We start from the raw sequence: 18,609 nt of genomic DNA on the forward strand, positions 1-18,609 counted from the left end.
TCATTTATGTGATTTTTAAAGTCTTAAAGCACTGGTAAAGATCTTTAATCAGATAGATGATAAATAGAGGATAAACAGATTTGACTCATCTATTTCCTTCCTTAGTTCCGAACAGTGCTCACTCACTTAATCACGCACCCTAGCTACAATAATTAAAATGTAAATTTAAATATACATAAAGGAAATGAAACATATATACGTGTTATATTATGTATATATCTATATATAACACGTATACGTATATATGTATATATGTGAGTGTGCGTACATGTGTTAGGGCACATGACTAAGTTGGTGAGCCCCGTTCAGAACTAAGGAAGTAGAGGCCAGAGAGTATCAGCTGGATAGAAAGCACTTTATGGCTCCTCGTTATGTTAACGTGTTTACCTCTCATTTCCTAGGAAGACGATTTTCTAAAGAAGTGGATTGATGATTTCACTGCTAGTCTACATCACACACAGCTCACGGTAACTGCTGCCTACTCGGACGGACTGACACGAAAGCATATGGTCGCGATTCGGGAACGATCGTACTTAACGAGGAGAGAGCAGAGCAGAGAGAGGTCTTACTCGAGGAGCACAGATACAGGAGGGAGAGGGGCTCTCAAGACCACGTAAAGAAGAGTCACCTACCAGCTCCACTCGTCCGAAGCCCCCGACTCCAAGGGTGTCGATGATGTTGAAGTCAGACAGCTTCAGGTTGGCGAAGAAAGCGGCTTCGGCTTCGTATCTGGATTTTTTGATGCGAAAAAACGGAAATTTCTTAGAGGTGCAAACACGAGAACGACACACGACCGCCCCGGGTTGACAGGCCTGTGGCACAGGGTTTACCTGCTCAGATTCCATCTTTGCTTTTAGAGTCTCTGTGTCCTCACCGTCATAATGTTTTGGTCCCAGTGGTGCAGAATAACCAAGATTTGCACTTGTGGGTCAGAGGAGAATGGGACCAGGTACCTGGTGCCTGCCAGTCATGTGACCGATAAATCCAGTTACCAGGCCAGAGTCACATCGCAGTGCTTTCCTGCGCGTCTTCCTGTGAGCACGGATGGCTGGGGCGGTTCTTTTTTGGTTTTGCTTGGGGATTTGTGGTTTTGCTGGGTTTGGTTTTGGCCGTCCCGCTGGGGGACGGCAGTTTCTCATTAGTCGCCCTTATCCACAGGCTGCCAGTGGCTCCTGTTAGTATCCACCGAAAGCGGCAAGATCACCGAGGTCCCTGGAGCGACATCACAGCCGGGGTTTATGAAAACAGATCCGAAAAGCTGAGGACGGGGGTGCGAATGTCCGAAACGGAGGGTTTCGGAAGCCCATTCACATTCCTAAAAAGTGTCCTCCTCCTTTTCTGTGTACCCACGGCTTCTGAGCCGGGAGTCCCAGGGCCTTTATCTTTAGGAGAAGTGAGGGCTGTGCTCCCAAAGTCTAACTGTGCCCCGTGCCGATCTGACCCATGCGAGCGGCCAGGATAGGCTTCCCCTGATGAGACGCTCAAAATATCTTCTTGTCAAAGGCCCTACTATTTTTAGAAAGGGCAGGAAGGCATAACAGTCATGTCACTAATGTCTCACTGATGTCAGGTCAGGGAGTGATACAGCTGTCTCAGTAATCAAGTATTTGCACAGCTATGCGTAACCCGTGACCTTCGGCCAGGCGGTCCCTGGCTCGGTCCACGCTATAGATAGACATGATGATGTACCTTTGAGACGGGGACACGGGCACTGCTCGTATCTGTCAGGTTTTGGACACAGCCACCCGAAGGCGTGTTTGGCATTAAGCCGTGTAACACTTTAGCTCCTCCCTTGTAATCGAACACACATCAGACTCTCCACTTGGGAGGAAGGTGAGGTTTCTAGGTGACATTTTAACGTTCTCCAATCTACCACCACAGTCCCAGAGTCGAACAATTCTTGACAGACTCTCGAGACAACCTGGTTTTCATGACTGGCTGGTTACATGAACTCAGCTCCCTCTAATAAACCCCTATAGACAAGGCAGCTGGCCAATCCTGAGGGCATCTGTAGACTTCTCTCATTATCGACACAACCAGGAGATTAGCTTCGCAGTTCAGGAGGTGGTTTACTAGAATGGACATAAGCAGCAAATGGGCATTCCTAGCATTCCAACGGGCCCACTACTTCTGGAAAATTAAAACTCCATCCCATTTAAAGGGTAGAGTTCACTTCAACAGGTGCTTTCCAAGGACATCTGTTGGGATCAGACCCTGTGACAGTTTCTATGTGGTCAAGCATTTCCTGGCAGGCCAGATAGTCAGATTCTTAAGGAGACTGTTTTTGAATAATATCCTATGTGCCTGCTGGATTGAGAAACTCATATATGAAGAGGGTAAGCTCAGGCTATTTTGATAACATTTTATATATTTACAGTGTGGTGTTCTTACAGCTCCTGAAGATACTTTTGGATTCTTACACTTGGGCTCCGTAAAGTTAGGCTGGTGACACATCTACGCATGTGACCTTCAGCCCTTTGTTGGAACCTCCTGGGCATCCGTCAGGAACCATTCCATCTGAGTCCCACCACACACCGAGTGATTCCGAAATCTCTGCAAACAGGACCCAAATATCTGTATTTTTTTAAAGCTCCCTCAGCGATTCTGATTCACAGCAAGGGTAGAGGGCTATAGGTCCAACCGAGAAGCCTCAGGAACTGCAGAAACCATAGAAACATTTGGGGGTGGGTTAAAATGGTCCTGGGACATCAGTGGCTGCCTGATGAGTCTCAGGGGGATGCGTTCGTGCCAAGAGTGTTGGGGCCTCTCACAACGTGGTCTGGCCTCCTGCCCTTGGATCCTAGACCTTTTGAAATGACCACTAGTTCTGTAATGGCTAACACAGCTTGAAAAAAAAAAAAAAGGCAATGTTGCTAAAACACACACACACACGGAGAATGCAGAAGTCATAAGGTGGCTATTTTGTGTTGAAATTTCTACAGCAAAATCCTCTTGACTTTACGCTTACTATTTGATTAATTACGGATGGTATTTTCATTAATGGGATGGACGAATTACATCTCATGTTAAATAGTAGATATTTTCTCTGTAGCCATCACAATGCACTTAAACATACACTGTTCCACACACTGTAAGCACAATTACCATTACATAAAATATTTCATGTTTTAATGAAAAGAGTTTGGTAACACTGTCACTGTCATCATACTTTGTTCATCTTTGCTAATTACTTTGCCAATATTTCTTGGTGACTTGTTAAAATACTACCCAGTGGGGTGATTTTTATCTGGTGGTTGGTGAGATACATTTTGAGGGGCCTTTGGGTAATATACTCCTGATGTTCTATTCCATTCTATTCATGCCTGGTTCTGATTCTCAGGAGACCAAACAAAGTGGGAATGCTATCACAGTGTTTGTTTTTTGTTTTTTCTTTCCCACCAAGGGACTATTAGTTGCTTAATATTCTATATGTATTTATTTTTCATTCAGATTACTCTTTATGGACAAGAGTTACAGCTTCATCACAGAGACCCTGTCTACTTTTCTTTTTTGAATAACTTTTTGGATTAATAACTTCTTTTTTAATGTGGAAATCACCACTAGAAGGAACCCGTATAAGAAAGTTAAACTACAGATGACTTAGCTTCTTCAGGCAACTCCACTTGCTCATAACTTGGAGAGACATTTTCATTCTTTCTTTTTACTCAGAGATTATTTGAAGATAATTTGAATCCATCAATTCTGTTCTGCTTGTTAATGAATTGGTAAAAGTTTGAGTGGGAAAGGAGACTAAATTGGTTAAATCAATGGTTGTTGTTCTATTAACTAAACTTCTTTTGCCTCAAGGAAGTTGGTGTAGAACCCAAGTTCTTAATGGGATTCAGGTCCAAGGAACAAAGCCCAGCTTTGTGCAATTCTTTTTTTAATCGTTAAAATTTTTTTTTTTTAAATCTTTATTTCTGAGACAGAGAGAGAGAGACAGAGCATGAGTGGGGAAGGGGCAGAGAGAGAGGGAGACACAGAATCTGAAGCAGGCTCCAGGCTCCTAGCTGTCAGCACAGAGCCCGACGTGGGGCTCGAACTCAAAAACTGTGAGATCATGACCTGAGCTGAAGTCAGTCGCTCAACCAACTGAGCCACCCAGGCACCCCTGTGCAATTCTAAAATTCATCTGTGCCGTAGTGCTTATGAAAGGGACAACGGCCAGATGCTAGGGGGAAATTCATATCAGTAAGACACAAAGTTCTCCATGTTTAGTTGCTTAAAATCTACAAAGGTGTACAAAGTCTCTTTTCTTTTTCTTTTTTTTAAAATTTTTTAATGTTTATTTATTTTTGAGACAGAGAGAGACACAGCATGAGCAGGGAAGGAGCAGAGAGAGAGGGAGACACAGAATGCGAAGCAGGCTCCAGGCTCCGAGCTGTCAGCACTAGAGCCCGACGCAGGGCTCGAACTCACGAACTGTGAGATTATGACCTGAGCCGAAGTTGGACGCTCAACCGACTGAGCCACCCAGGCGCCCCCAAAGTCTCTTTTCTAATGGTTCTTAACTCAGGTTGAGATACTAATTTTTCAAAAGGATATTGTTAGCATTATTTTAGTATGGGGTGAAATCTATGGGTTTTCTTCTCAGAAAAGTGCAAATAGCGACATGTCTTTTTTGCATGTGTCAGGGAGCTTACAAAACCCTACAACACAAAAATAACTATACAATGAATTGTATATACAATAAGTTGTGTTGGGTGAAGGAGACAGAGATAACATATCATTTCTCAAACAGTCCTGACCATGTTATTTAGCTGGGGCTCTGGGTGATTAGAATTCACAACTGCTAATCTGTACAGGGTACTCTTTAAATGGTGAAATACTAAAGTTTTTCTAAAAAAAAAGAACTGATAACAAGGGACACAGTTGCCTACATGTTTACCTCTTCTTTTCATTTCTACCTATACACCAAGAAGTTCCAAAAGCAATGAAAATGTAAAGCAGCAGGTGTAAAAATGATGAGACCAAGGCACAGAAGCACAGTCTAGAAACAGAATGGTCTGAGAAGAATCTCAACCTCTCTCTCTCTATATAAAGCTACATACCTTTATGATATTATGTTCACTTTCCTTAGGAAATAAACAATAACCGTCTTCATTTCTCCATCTCTTCTGGTATTACCAACTTCCACAAAGCCATGGACTAAGAATCCAGTGTCCCCCATCATTTACCACATTTGTTTTTCCATCGTTGCCTTATATTCATGAATCAATCCTGTCATCATCTCAAAATAACAGAATTGGGCCCTACACCTTATGACTATCGTTATGAAGAAGTAAATCAATCTCCTTCCTCCTCTCTCTCTCTCTCTCTCTCTCTCTCTCTCTCTCTCTCTCTCTCTCTCTCGGAAACCACGTATGAGGATTCTACGCAGTACAAAAATGTATGGAATTTAAAATTTTGTCATCATCTTGTTATTAGAACAACAGTAATAGCTCAGCATTATTTTACAAAGCAGACAATATTATGTGCATTTTTATTTTTTTTTTAAATTTTTTTTTCTTTTCAACGTTTTTATTTATTTTTGGGACAGAGAGAGACAGAGCATGAACGGGGGAGGGGCAGAGAGAGAGGGAGACACAGAATCGGAAACAGGCTCCAGGCTCCGAGCCATCAGCCCAGAGCCTGACGCGGGGCTTGAACTCACAGACCGTGAGATGGTGACCTGGCTGAAGTCCGATGCTTAACCCACTGCGCCACCTAGGCGCCCCATTATGTGCATTTTTAAAGTAAGCCTCTAGGATTCAAAGGAACGTAACAATAGTTCTGGATGGGTTACAAAAGCCAGTAATTAAGAGCCTGCAGAACAAAAGGCTAATGTGGCCCTCTCTGCCTTAGCTCCACTCATCTATAACCCACATTGCTTCAGAAGTCTGCTCTAAGAGTCTCCAAGAAAAAACAAAGAAAGTCTTAGTATCTTTGAATCCACATGCAAATTAGTTACCAAGGCTTTGCCTGAGCTCAACTGCTATTGGGTATATTTTGTTTCTTGTTGAGTTTCATTTTCTTACATCTTGGGAAATCTATAAAAATGAAATGTTTCAGTAAACACCCAGACTCTCACCTAGGACTACGTTTCTCATTCCATAACTTCACTAGGTAAGATGAGATTCAATCAGACAGTGTCTACTTCGGCCTTAAAAATAACAGGAGAGCATCCTGGCATACCGACAAAAGTTAATGACTTGTGGCTCCAGCTCTGCCAATGACTTTGTACTTCCAAGACCTGATTTCTTCAACATTTAGGCCTTTTTAGGAGTATCAACCAATATACACTTAATAAGAGTGAATTTTATAGTGTGTCCGAATCTTTACTTAAATGTCCAGATAAACGCCTAGGAATCATTTTTAAAAAAAAGATTTACGTGATCCAAGAGCATTGCAATCTATAAATACCTACAGAAATAATTAAAACCCTTTTAAGAAGGTTTCAGATAAGAGAAGAACTTTCAGAAAGTGAGCCTTAAGCACAAAAGTATACCTGGTCTATGATATAACCAAGATATGATGCTGGTCGTCTACTCAATAAACACTTAATTTGGTGTGCAGAATTTATGCAGAAATAGTTCCTGATTCAGAAGGCTTGGTTCACTGAGTAATTTATAGGTCTGATAAAATAAATAGAAATTCAGCCAGAAAAGTCACTTTATAGAGAGAAAGTGGAATTGGAAACTGGACGAACAACATTGCACATTTAAAATTTTTTTTAACATTTATTTTTGAGACAGAGAGAGACAGACCATGAACAGGGGAGGGGCAGAGAGAGAGGGAGACACAGAATCTGAAACAGGCTCCAGGCTCTGAGCGATCAGCACAGAGCCTGACAGGGGGCTCAAACTCACGGACTGCGAGATCATGACCTGAGCCGAAGTCGGATGCTTAACTGACCGAGCCACCCAGGTGCCCCGTACCTTGCACATCTAAAATAAACGTGGTTTGAGCTTGTACTATAGTGCTATATTTGTATATATAAAAACAGTTAGTAGGTACCTGTCCTTATTCCCCTGATTCTCAAATGTTTGGAGTTAAATAAGCTTAGCCACCCAAATAAAAAATGAATAGTCTTTCTTAAATCTATAATCAAGCCACCAATCATCTCTTATTAATTCAATTCTTTATTAAAAGTCTCCTTGAGGGGCGCCTGGGTGGCACAGTCGGTTAAGCGTCCGACTTCAGCCAGGTCACGATCTCGCGGTCCGTGAGTTCGAGCCCCGCGTCGGGCTCTGGGCTGATGGCTCAGAGCCTGGAGCCTGTTTCTGATTCTGTGTCTCCCTCTCTCTCTGCCCCTCCCCCGTTCATGCTCTGTCTCTCTCTGTCCCAAAAATAAATAAACGTTGAAAAAAAAATTAAAAAAAAAAGTCTCCTTGATAAACTAAACTTTAAAAATGGAAAATATATTCCAATAATAAATATACATTGCCATGTTTTGACTTCATTAGAAAACAGACTGGGCCATTTTATAGCTTCAGGTTTGAACAGGGAGTTATTTCTTATTGAAAGAATCATGTTTTTCAAATAACCATTTTACAAGATTCCCTGTCAACATAAGAAACCCTATTCCCAAAATTCTAAACAAAAGGGGTGTTTTCTCATGCATGTGGCCGTAAGGCATATAGGTAAGGTTGCTGGTAGAGTCAGTATTCCATCAGCAGTAGAGGCAAAAACTTAAAAGAACTAAAAAATTTAAAAGTAATTTAATGAATATCAAGTATTTCATTATGTCAATTTTCTCCAGAAAGTGTAATCTCGTCTTTAGGGAATCTGAGATAACATTAGTTTGCTCTCTAGATTTCAAAAATTGTGGTTTTCAGGAACACAGACTTTTTTTTTTTTCTTTGAGTACTCCGGTCCTTAAATACTTCCACTTACTTTTCAAACACATTTCCTTGAGGAGATACAGCCAACAGGAATACACAGGAAAATTGCATTTCTCATATCTGCTGCATAAGAAGAATGATAGTAACGCAAATAGTCTCTATTGTGGCTTTCTTGCAAGGGCTCTAAATTTCTCTCATTTAATTTATCCTCCTCGATTCTCTGTGGAGATGGGATAACAAATATTTTTTATTTCTATTTGCCAGGGGGTGGACCAGTGGTTGGTTTCAGTAATTAAACAGCAGAAGTAGGGCTGGAACCCTTGTGAGAGTCTCACATCAAGGCATATTTATACCTGCTCCAAAAAACTGAATTTCCTTTTAAACAAGATAATAGAGAATCGCCCAACCTTACAGATACTTTTATCTCAGAGTTTGACGATACTAATGTGGTTCAAAATCTGGATCAACGCTATTGGGAGCTCACCTAACCCAACCTCTGCCTTTTTAAAAAATAAAAAACAGGGGCGCCTGGGTGGCACAGTCGATTAAGCGTCCGACTTCAGCCAGGTCACGATCTCGCGGTCCGTGAGTTCGAGCCCCACGTCGGGCTCTGGGCTGATGGCTCGGAGCCTGGAGCCTGTTTCCGATTCTGTGTCTCCCTCTCTCTCTGCCCCTCCCCCGTTCATGCTCTGTCTCTCTCTGTCCCAAAAATAAATAAACGTTGAAAAAAATTTTTTTTAAAAAATAAAAAATAAAAAACAAACTAAGCCCACAGACGCTAAGTGACTTAGCCAAGGTCACAAAGACTCAGGCATACAGGCCAGGTGTTTGGACTTGTTGTCTTTTTACAATCCGATTCTGTGTCTGCAGTGTTTGTAATATTCTGATATTGGAAAAACAAAGGCAAACATAAAACCTGAAGTATATTTAAATAATACGGTATTTTATTACACATTTGCATCCAGAGTGTGACTCCTGTAGTTAAGCTCTTATGCCTTCTGCCTACGATGTGGCAATGCAAGGGTGAGCCCAGTTAAATAAAAGGATCCAGAGTGAGTGAATGTTAACACCTAAAAGATAATTTTTTAAACATTCAAACATCGGAGTAGTATTTGCCAAAGATGAATGAGGATATGCTACCCACTGTTGGCTCGAAATGCTACCCACTGTTGGCTCGAAATGTGCTGGCCAATAAGGATTTTTAGTTAAAGCGAAATCGTTTTCACATAGTCTGAGATGAATTTTCTTTTTCTAAAATAAAGACCTAAATAAATATATATTGCCATGAAAAAAATGGGAAGAAAGGAATTGATTTTTCCGCCAGTGCTGTTTCTCTACGACAGAAAGTTAATTAACATATCCATGATTATTATTTTGCTTTAGAAAATACAGATGATTGCAAACAAAGGCAGGCACGCAAACCCAGCTTTATTTGTGCCAGAATAGGTATTTCCTTCCTGTAAATGGACGGCCATCAGGGGCTAGTTATTTGTGGAAGTTCTCTCTCATCTCAGTGCAAAGTGATTTCCTTCTGCTCTCCTACAACCACATGTTAGAATCTCTGCCCGAGTCTTTTGTTTCTGACTGTAGACCAGGGTGGTCCAGATGGCACATCATGGCTTCCCAAGGTGGGGAGGTGAGGTGCAGGGGAAACAAAATCGGCGAAAATGACCACCCCTCCTGCCTCTCTCTTCCAGTAACTCAGGCCTCTGGGAAGTACCCTCATCCCTCATCCTGTTGCCCCCTGAGAAAATGCCCAGTATGGCAGAATGCATTCCATCTACCTGGGGACTCTGTTTGCCATGGCCTACGGTTCTAAGCAAAAGACAGCCCAAGATTTCCCCCGAAATAGAAAAATCTCTTTTCTACCCCAAGACTTTTCTTATAGGTCATGCTCAATATATGGGTGAAAATATCGACAGAAATAAGGGGGAGTTTGATCTTAACCTTAAAATCAATCTCCATCATAATCTTAAAGCAATCAGTGGGAAGACTCAGCCGGGCACAGAAGGATTAGGGCTCAAATAAACACCAGGGGGCAGATTTTACTCAGAACCTTTGCTGTGTACTCCCATTCATATGTTTCCCTTGGTCCCTGAAGGATTCTGTGTGAATTTAAGGGACAGGGGCCACATGGTCATTATCACAGTGGGCCAAAGAATGTAAAGACAGTAAAATGCAGTGTGTGGCAGGAAGACTGCCGCCAATGCCACCCTCCCAGGGTTCCAGGGATACAATAAAGGAAGTGGCCAGGGATCGGTCCAGCACTAACTTGAGCAAGACTGACTCTTTTCGGCAAAACGAAGGGTTTGCACTAGACAGGTCTATGAGGCTCACTTGCAGCTTGATGGTTCTGGAATCCCAAATGTCTGAGATGGACACTTTGCAGAAAGCCCAGGTATCCATGGCTTCCCTTTACCTCCTTTGGGGCCCTCTTCCCCAGCCCACCTCCAATCCCTATCGCCCGAAGCTCCTATTTCAGGAAATACTACCAGAGCCTTTCATTTAAGGGCGTCTTGCTCTCAGCTTCTGGTTATGCAAACGGCACAAACAGGGGACCCCCAATGCACCTCCGAGATAGCAGACAGCAAAGGTACGTCTCCATGTCCAAAACAGAACTACGAATGCATTGCACCATGGACTGTAATAAACCTGAGGCTCCCTCCCACCCAGGATTCCTATCAGAATTATGGCTGAGTTGAAAACAGAGTTGATAAAATCTTGGGATATGGAGCCAGGCAACAATATTTTAAAATAAATTTTATAGGTAAGTCTATACAGGGGCGCCGGGGTGGCTCAGGTCATGATCTCACGTTTCGTGGGTTCGAGCTCAGAGCCCGGAGCCTGCTTTGGATTCTGTGTGTGTGCTCTCTCTCTGCCCCGCCCCCGCTCGCACTCTTTCTCTCTCAAAAATAAACAAACATTAAAAAAAATGTATAGGTAAGTCTACAGAGATGTTAATTACCAAGGTGATGATCATATGGAGACAGGAACAAGCCCCAAGTGTAAAACACTGCGTACCTGGGCCACTTTCCGTGGGCTGTTATTGTTCAGCCCCTTCTCTCCCACGGCTGACCCAGGATGCAGCCACGGTTTGGCCCCACATAGGAGCTCGGGGACTATAAAACCGAGGACCTGGCTCCAGAAAGCACCAAAGAGCTGGAGTTGTCTGCCAGTATCAACCAATCAGAGCAAGGCCCTTCCAACCAATCAGGATGGAGCATTTTCCCCCCTTTCCCTCATTAGCATGCCGGACCTGAGTAGGTACCTACCCGAGTGCCAACTTCCTCTCTACGAACAGGGCGTCTTAACCCTTCACCGTCGGTGCCGCGCCTCCCTTCCACTTGAGCGGGGACCCCCCAAAAACCTTGCCTCTGCCTTTGATTTTTAGTCCGGCCTCATTTCTCTGTTGTGCGGCCCAGGAGTTACCAACTCTGGTCACAACACGAAAGTTTTAAGGAACTTGTAGTGTCAACTTTATACGCGTGTGGTGGACACCTGTCACATCGTATACGGATATCACAGAAACGTGTCCCAAGTTCTAAATAGTCTCTAATGATCTTTGAGAATGCATACAATATTTTCTCATGATTTGGCTGGCATTCTGAGTTTTTCTGGAGGAAGTGAAGTGTGATATCAAGGAGACCCGCTATTGATAGGACTTATCGCTGATGACGCAAACCTCGATCGGCTGGCTCAGACGGGCATTCTGTACTTGCTTAACACGGCACGTCATTAGAGGAACCCACAAATGCAAAATGAGTTGGATCAGCGAGCTCCAACATTTTTACCTTAGAAATGTGTCCCCCTCAAGATCAGGCAAGTTCACAAAAGGCATCACACATTTCCACACTACCAAGCCTTCTGCACAATCATGCAAAAGGGTCACAGTACAATACACTGCTTAGGATTTGCACCCGTAGCTACAATAGTAGAAACTGGTGCTTTCCCACACATTTTTACACAAATCACAGGAGTGGAGAGAGAATGGTAACGAGGGAAGAACTCAAGACCCTCAAATGCCTGCTTCTTTTCTTATCTACAACGATAGCAAATTAATGCCATAATTGTTTCTCTGAGTACCCATTGCCCTTCTCGTGGAAGTTCAGAACTAATTTGCTGTCACGTTTCATTTCGGTTGGACCGCCGATTTAAATAAATACTGTCATGACACTTCAGCTGACCTTCACTTCGGAGCTAACACATACTGGTAATTTTTCTGCGCTTGTAACAATGGTTTTTAAAAGAGGACTATGGACTAAGAGGCTGCAGAGATGAGTGATTCTGTTAGAATATTAAGTGAATTCTCCCCAAATTAGGTTACGAGTACTTTTTTCTGTGTACGTATAATAAAAATGATGCATTTATCTTACCACTTCATAAACCTCCTGACTCTAGGCGTGAATAAGGCCTACTGAATAGCACTAAGTCCTTTTCTCCCTTTTCAAATGACTGGTAAATAATAAGGCTAAAATGAAGAAAATTGGGAGGGGCATTCAGACCTATTATGGTTATTCTTTGTATTATATAACAGCTAGAGAATGTGTTGTTTTTTTCCCCCACGTGTGGCCTCCTTTTCTTTACAGATTTTCCGTGGACAGGGATGACCTTTTGTCTCCATCCTATCCTCAATTCTCTTTCTGTGACCTCCCTTTCCTCATCCAAGTTATTAACTTTCAGCGGTTCCTAACCACCAGGGTTACATGGCCTTGGTGGATTACTCTGGGTTTGCAAGAGCTTGTGCAATAGAACACAAGCGGTTCGTGATGCCGGCACCGTCTCGACTTGTTGCTGCTCTCTACCAGGCATGTGGTGGGGACGCTGGAGGTCCATCCGATGCTTTCAGAGAACGCACGGCACCTGACTGGGTTCTCAGTGTGATTTACGCTCCTCTGGCTTTGCAGACATAACATAACTGCAGAGAGAGGGCACAAAACCTTTCTTCGGCCCCTTCGGGAGAGGCGAGTGCTGAACTGGGGAGAGGAGATCCTCAGAAACTTGTCCTATGTCTTGGCACCTGTGTCCAATGAAGTGACCTGGAAGGCAGTCAGGGGACCCAATGAGGCAGGGCTGCAGGAGGGGGCTCTCTTTCCAGATGAGAAACTGAACGAGTTACATATCTATTCATGTCTGTAGCACTTTTGCATTATTTGGCCAGGCATAGGAAAAAGACAAGACCTCACTGCAAATATATAAAATATAGGGCGCTGGGTGGTTTGGTTGGTTACATATCTGACTTCAGCTGGGTCACGATCTCACAGTTTGTGAGTTTGAGCCCTGCATCGGGCTCTCTGCTGTCAGCACAGAGCCTGTTTCCAACCCTCTGTCTTCCTCTCTCTCTCTCTCTCTCTCTCTCTCCCACTCTTTCTCTCTCTCTCTCAAAATAAATAAAGAAAGAAAACATTAAGAAATATATATAAAATATGAAGTAAAATAAAGTTGAGGAAATCATATTATTTTTAACAGCGATTATTTTTACTGAACTACAAAGGATATTTCTTTTTCAGGTTTATTTGTTTATTTTTGAGAGACAGAGAGCAAGCAGGGGAGGGGCAGAGAGAGAGGGAGAGAGACAGAATCCCAAGCAGGTCCCACACCGTCAACACAGAGCCCGACACCGGGCTCAACCTCGCAAATTGTGAGATCACGACCTGAGATGAAACCAAGAGTCAGATGCTTAACTGATGGGGCCACCCAGGCGCCCCTACAAAGGATATTTCAACAGGAATGGAAGTGTACTATGGTACTATCTGCACAAAGATGCCACCTAAGAAACATAATAGGAACTAGGTGATAGATAGTTACTCTGTGGAGTTTTGGGTTTTAAAAAGCAGATACGTTGACATTCTGGTGCCCAGACACCCACTGCTACACTGATAACCGTTTCAGAAACAAGATTCCCACAGGCCTTTCTTGCTGCAGTGGGCAGAACCAAAGTGCCACACAGACCACAGGATGCCCCCGACTGCAACTTGGATTACTCAGCTTGCCCAAAGTGGACTGTGTTTTTTAATTTCGGAATTGTATTCCGGCCTATGCATGAAGCTGGGAAAAGGCTAAGATCGATGGTTCTTGGAAGATCCGAGATTTGAAACAGTTTCATCAGCCTGATTGTTAAAGTCTAGAGTGTTGCTTGCTAATTGGAAAGCAACGATGTAAAAAGAAAAAATGAACAGAAATAGGAATTATTGCAGCTGCGGGTCTCGGGCTGATAACATCACGGTTGCAGGCCTTATCATGTCTGTCTAGAATATGTTTATATACAGCAAGTGGGATTCTATTACCGTCTGTTCTTACTACAACAGTTTAGAGTATTGCTAGGCAATTGGTTGGGAGAGCGCTTTCTTAGGTGACGGAACACACGACGTGTGTTACCTAGCACCACGGTGGGTCAAGAATCTTCTGGAAAGCAAAAGATTCTTCACCCGTTGAAGTTTTAGGGAAAGTAGGCTAAGCAGGTAATTCTCGACATCAGGGATCTCTTTGGAACATACTGGTAAGGATGGCTAGTTCTTTACTAGTGATGTCCCAATCATCTAGCCCCACCTAGGGATGGAGTGTTCCATGGAGAAGCACATCGTGCATCTTATTCAAGTTTATCCTTTCTGATTACCATATGGATCTCTCACCCCATTAGAAACAAAGCTTACTAGGGAATCGCTATTTCTAGAATGGATTACCTTCTTCCAAATCATTTAAAGCATAATTTGTTGAACATAGTGCAGGGTTCACAGGACGATCCCAGGCCATCATTCTGAATAATCAATGACCGTGCCGCTAGCTGTACTTAAGATGACCTCAATAACACTTCTGTCATATAATACTCGTTATTAGTTGCTCAGGTTTTAAGTAGTATCTCTCGATAGAGTCAGGGAGACTGTCTTACCTCCCATTTCTGGCCCAGATACACTTACTCTCTGTCGCTAAAAGCCAGATAGCCAAACTGGCTACAATTGTGCCCATAACAGTCTATAGTATATCCATGCCATCAGTGAGTACCTAAGGAGGCAATAATACAAAATAACTAAAACATAGTCTCTGGAGGCAGTCTGCCTTGATCAAATCCTAGCTCTCCTGTGCACTGCCTACCTGAGTTGGAACCAGCTTCAGGATCCCTCTGTGCCCCAGCTTTGACGGTTTAATGGCTACGCTGGCCAAACTAACTCCACTGGGCTAGGGTAAATAATAAATGAGATAATGCCTGTGAGATAGAATAGTAAGCAATCAATAACAGTAAGATGATCTGTACCTTTCATGTGTTTTTACTGGGTGCCTACTTTTCGTAATTACTAACTGCCCGATTTTCCCATCTATCGATGTTTGCGTCTCTAAGTTGCTGTTTTTCCCCTCGGCTAGGATCTGGATTAAGTAGAGTTGTGTGTCCAGCAAACCAGAGATAAATGGGATGTTCCTATACAGGGATAACATTAATTTAGAAACAGAGGAATATGCAACTACGCCATGAAGTTGATGTTGTGTTCCTTTCCCTAATTTTCAACTCCTTCATCCAAAATACTCTAATTGGTGGTTTATGGTGCTCCCAGAAGACCCTGGTAACGCTTTGCATGGCTGCTCCAAAATGCAATGTGTGCTGTGTTTTCATGTTTGAATTTCGCAACCATCTTGGACATAATCCGGTGCTATCAAGTGATGGGGGATGCGGTGCATGAAGCATGAGATTTCTGCAGTCCATCCTATGACCCCTGTAAAAAGGGGAGTATGTGAGGGTCTCCTTTTGAAATTGAAATTTAATAAGCTTTTAATTCTACCAGGTGTTACTCTTAGAGAGTGTGGAACTCGTGAGCTGTCACACGGACAAAAGAAAAGCACAACATCGTCACGTGGCTTCAGCCACTATTCCCTGAGCTTGTGGGAGACAGACGATACGTCACCGTGCTCTTAGCCACAGTCAGGCAATAGATACCGAGTCACACAAGGACCATCATAACCCCGAGCCTGGAAATGCCTGAAACAGAGGCTCGAGAGGCATTCACGGAAAAGTCTGAGGGCGTCCTCTCGGAGGATGGTTTGTTGCCAAAATCAGAATTGCCTAAAAGCTGCTCAGTGACCCAATCCTGCAAGCAGACCCCTCTCCCGTTTTCATGGGGCTTACTCCGTATGAGTCACTTCCTTCAAGCCACACTGAGGGCAGTTCATTAGGAAACAGGACAAAGACGAGGCCACGTCCCAAAGGAACAGAGGACCTCACTGGTTCCTTCAGGCATATGTAGGCAACGCTAGGCACTGCAGATGCCTCATTCCGGACCAGAGACTTCTAAGTGTGTCTTTAGTAGGGGCAGCTAAATTTCAAATCATTCACTTTCTTGCCTTTGGCAAATAATTATAAACACTCCTTTGATAAAGACCTTACGAGATTTAGAATGTCTTTATCCTACTGAGTAACGTTTATGAGGGGAACATTCCCAGAGGTGAATTGTGAAGATAAAATAAAAAAGAAGAGGGGGAAAATTCCTTCTTTATTGCTTCACTGACAAATAACAACAGATGAAAAAAATAGCACGCGGATGCATTTTCTTTTTTAGAAAACAGAGCATATTTGCAGGATTTCATCACGTCATACGAGTCTATGGGCTATACCGTTAACATACAGGGCAGTTACCATCACATGGGGAGGTCTTAGGTCAGTGGGAGAAATACGGGTCCGTGGCTAATGTTTTTTGAGATGAAACTGGCACAACACGGCTTTGGAACCCACTCGGTGCTAGCTCCCTGGGCTGGCAAACCTAACGGAGGGTCCGGTCCCGCCCCATGCTGCTGGTCTACACTGCACAAATGCTAACTAGGGTCCACAGCCTTCTAGACACGGACACTCAGGGACAAGCTAAGACATGGAAAGAAAGGCACTGTCACTGCACGTTCCTACTGTCATTCCGTGTCTGCCACGGTCGAGCCCCTCCCAACGCCCTGTCCTGGCATCTCAGGCCATACAGGGGACACTCTTGCCAGGTGCACTGCCCAGCAGGAAACAAACAGAAGAACTTACAAGGTCAGCCCATCATTCTCAAGCTCGATTTGATCTTTTTTTTGAGCAGCGTTTGCCTGGCTGGGACAAACGGACAAAAGTACGGCTTCTGAGTCAAAAGACATCCCCACGTTGTTTAAGAGCAAGACTCCCCTTTCTTTAGCTCAGGTTCCCTCCTTCCAGACAAATTTCTCCTGGGATCAGCGGTGCAGTGGCTTAAATTCCTGGTTTAGCTGCTATCTCTTCACATCTTTTACTGTCGAAAACCCAAATCCAAATCCGAAAGTCATTTTTATTTGGATTTTGATTGGATTTCGAAAGAAAGTAGATTGTTTTTGGATTTTAAACTCAGTGAATGAAAGTGAGAGTGCATTATGGCCCGGGGATCAATTGAGAGCTACCGTCGCATGACAAAAGAGAGATTTTCTTGTTATCAGGAAACCTTCACGGGGATTAGGACTTCAACTGAACCTGCCTGGCACTTGAACTTCAAATTCACTTGCCTTTAAAGAATTCCAAATCCCGAGCAATTATAAAACACCTGCTTTAGATTTTTCTAACAGAAAGTGAACATGTGAGTTTTGTGGCAAAAACAGGACATGGAAGCTATGGCAAGGCTGACTTCCTCTGGAAGGGGAGGGATGTCTGAAATTAGAAACATAAAGTTAAGAAGTAATATGACAATCGTCATTGGGCTCATTGCTTGCGAGACAATCTCTCACTCGCTACCCACAGGAAAACAATCAATAACGTAACCGGGCACGTGCAGTGTGCTACGTCACCAAGAAGGGAAGGGGGTGTGGGGGACACCTCTGGGTCACCTCGTCACCTGCCAGGTCAGCACCGCATGCTTTGTGGCCTCTGCACGACAGATTTCTGTCACTTATGTCTTTAGATATTGCTAAACATACGGAGCTCCTTCTTGGGAGAAAACGTCTTCCATTCGTACCCCGCATGTACCATTTCTGAACTGAATACGCTTTGTACGAAATGCATTCTCTCAAGGGAAAAACCAAGACTCTTAGATGCTACTGTCACCACGACATGTTTGTTAGGTAACCCATAGCTCCCTGTCAGTATTACTCGTGAGACTTCTGTCTACCTTCACAGGAATTCCCAATCAGCCTCAAGTTTGACTGTGCCTGCCTCGCTTACCCAATTCTTAAGAGTTTCCCCCCAAAGATAGTGACCTAATTTATATGACGTATAAAAGAGATCTAATGGTCCTGAAAGAGGGAGAAGTGTTTTTGCTTTTGTTGTTGTTTTTTTTTTTTTCCATCCTTCCTCTGGGGTCTCTGTGAAGTGAAAATGACGGTCACTGGGACACCCTATGATCGGGGACTTGGCCACCTCTCCAGATGACTCCAAGCCCTGAGGGATGCATCCAGGTCAGACCCATTCCATGTCTGGTGACGACACACACCTTTCAGTCATTACTTTTCAGCATGAAAATTATACTTCAATCGACCCAAACCACAAAGTCCATTTCCAAGGTTGGTAAGAGATCACCTTTGCTCTGCGTGGTCTGTAATGGAAACCAAGGGGCCGAGAGTGACCACAGTTACCCCCCAGCTTAGTAACGGAATCATCTTGCTGTGAGGGACAGGCTGATGCCGGGAAAATTCTGTAATTTTTTTTTAGCATTTACTAATCTAACTAACTCTCCTGAGACTGATGAATTATGCAGGCCGGTTCTGCTCAAAGGCATTTGACAGACTAAGGCAAATAACTGGACCAAGTTGACCGGGTGAAATAAAAACCCTTAAGCTGTTTTAGACACTTCAAGTCACCTGAGCGTTATAA

General features: G+C 43.5%; 1 protein-coding gene across 8 annotated transcripts in view; it reads right to left on the minus strand.

The window, feature by feature from the left end:
* PRKG1 (protein kinase cGMP-dependent 1) overlaps positions 1 to 18,609 on the minus strand; it is a 1,254,852-nt gene that overhangs the window by 45,256 nt on the left and 1,190,987 nt on the right. For 7 of the 8 annotated variants that reach the window (XM_023240288.2, XM_023240287.2, XM_023240289.2 and 4 more), the window contains one exon: positions 633 to 729. In XM_023240288.2, coding sequence (XP_023096056.1) covers positions 633 to 729 — 97 coding nt within the window. Of the gene's footprint in view, positions 1 to 632; positions 730 to 830; positions 1,579 to 18,609 lie in introns of those variants that run through there. The other variant, XM_045040949.1, reaches the window with a different exon arrangement.

Source organism: Felis catus, chromosome D2 (assembly GCF_018350175.1).
Source record: "Felis catus isolate Fca126 chromosome D2, F.catus_Fca126_mat1.0, whole genome shotgun sequence".
Lineage (NCBI taxonomy): Eukaryota > Metazoa > Chordata > Mammalia > Carnivora > Felidae > Felis > Felis catus.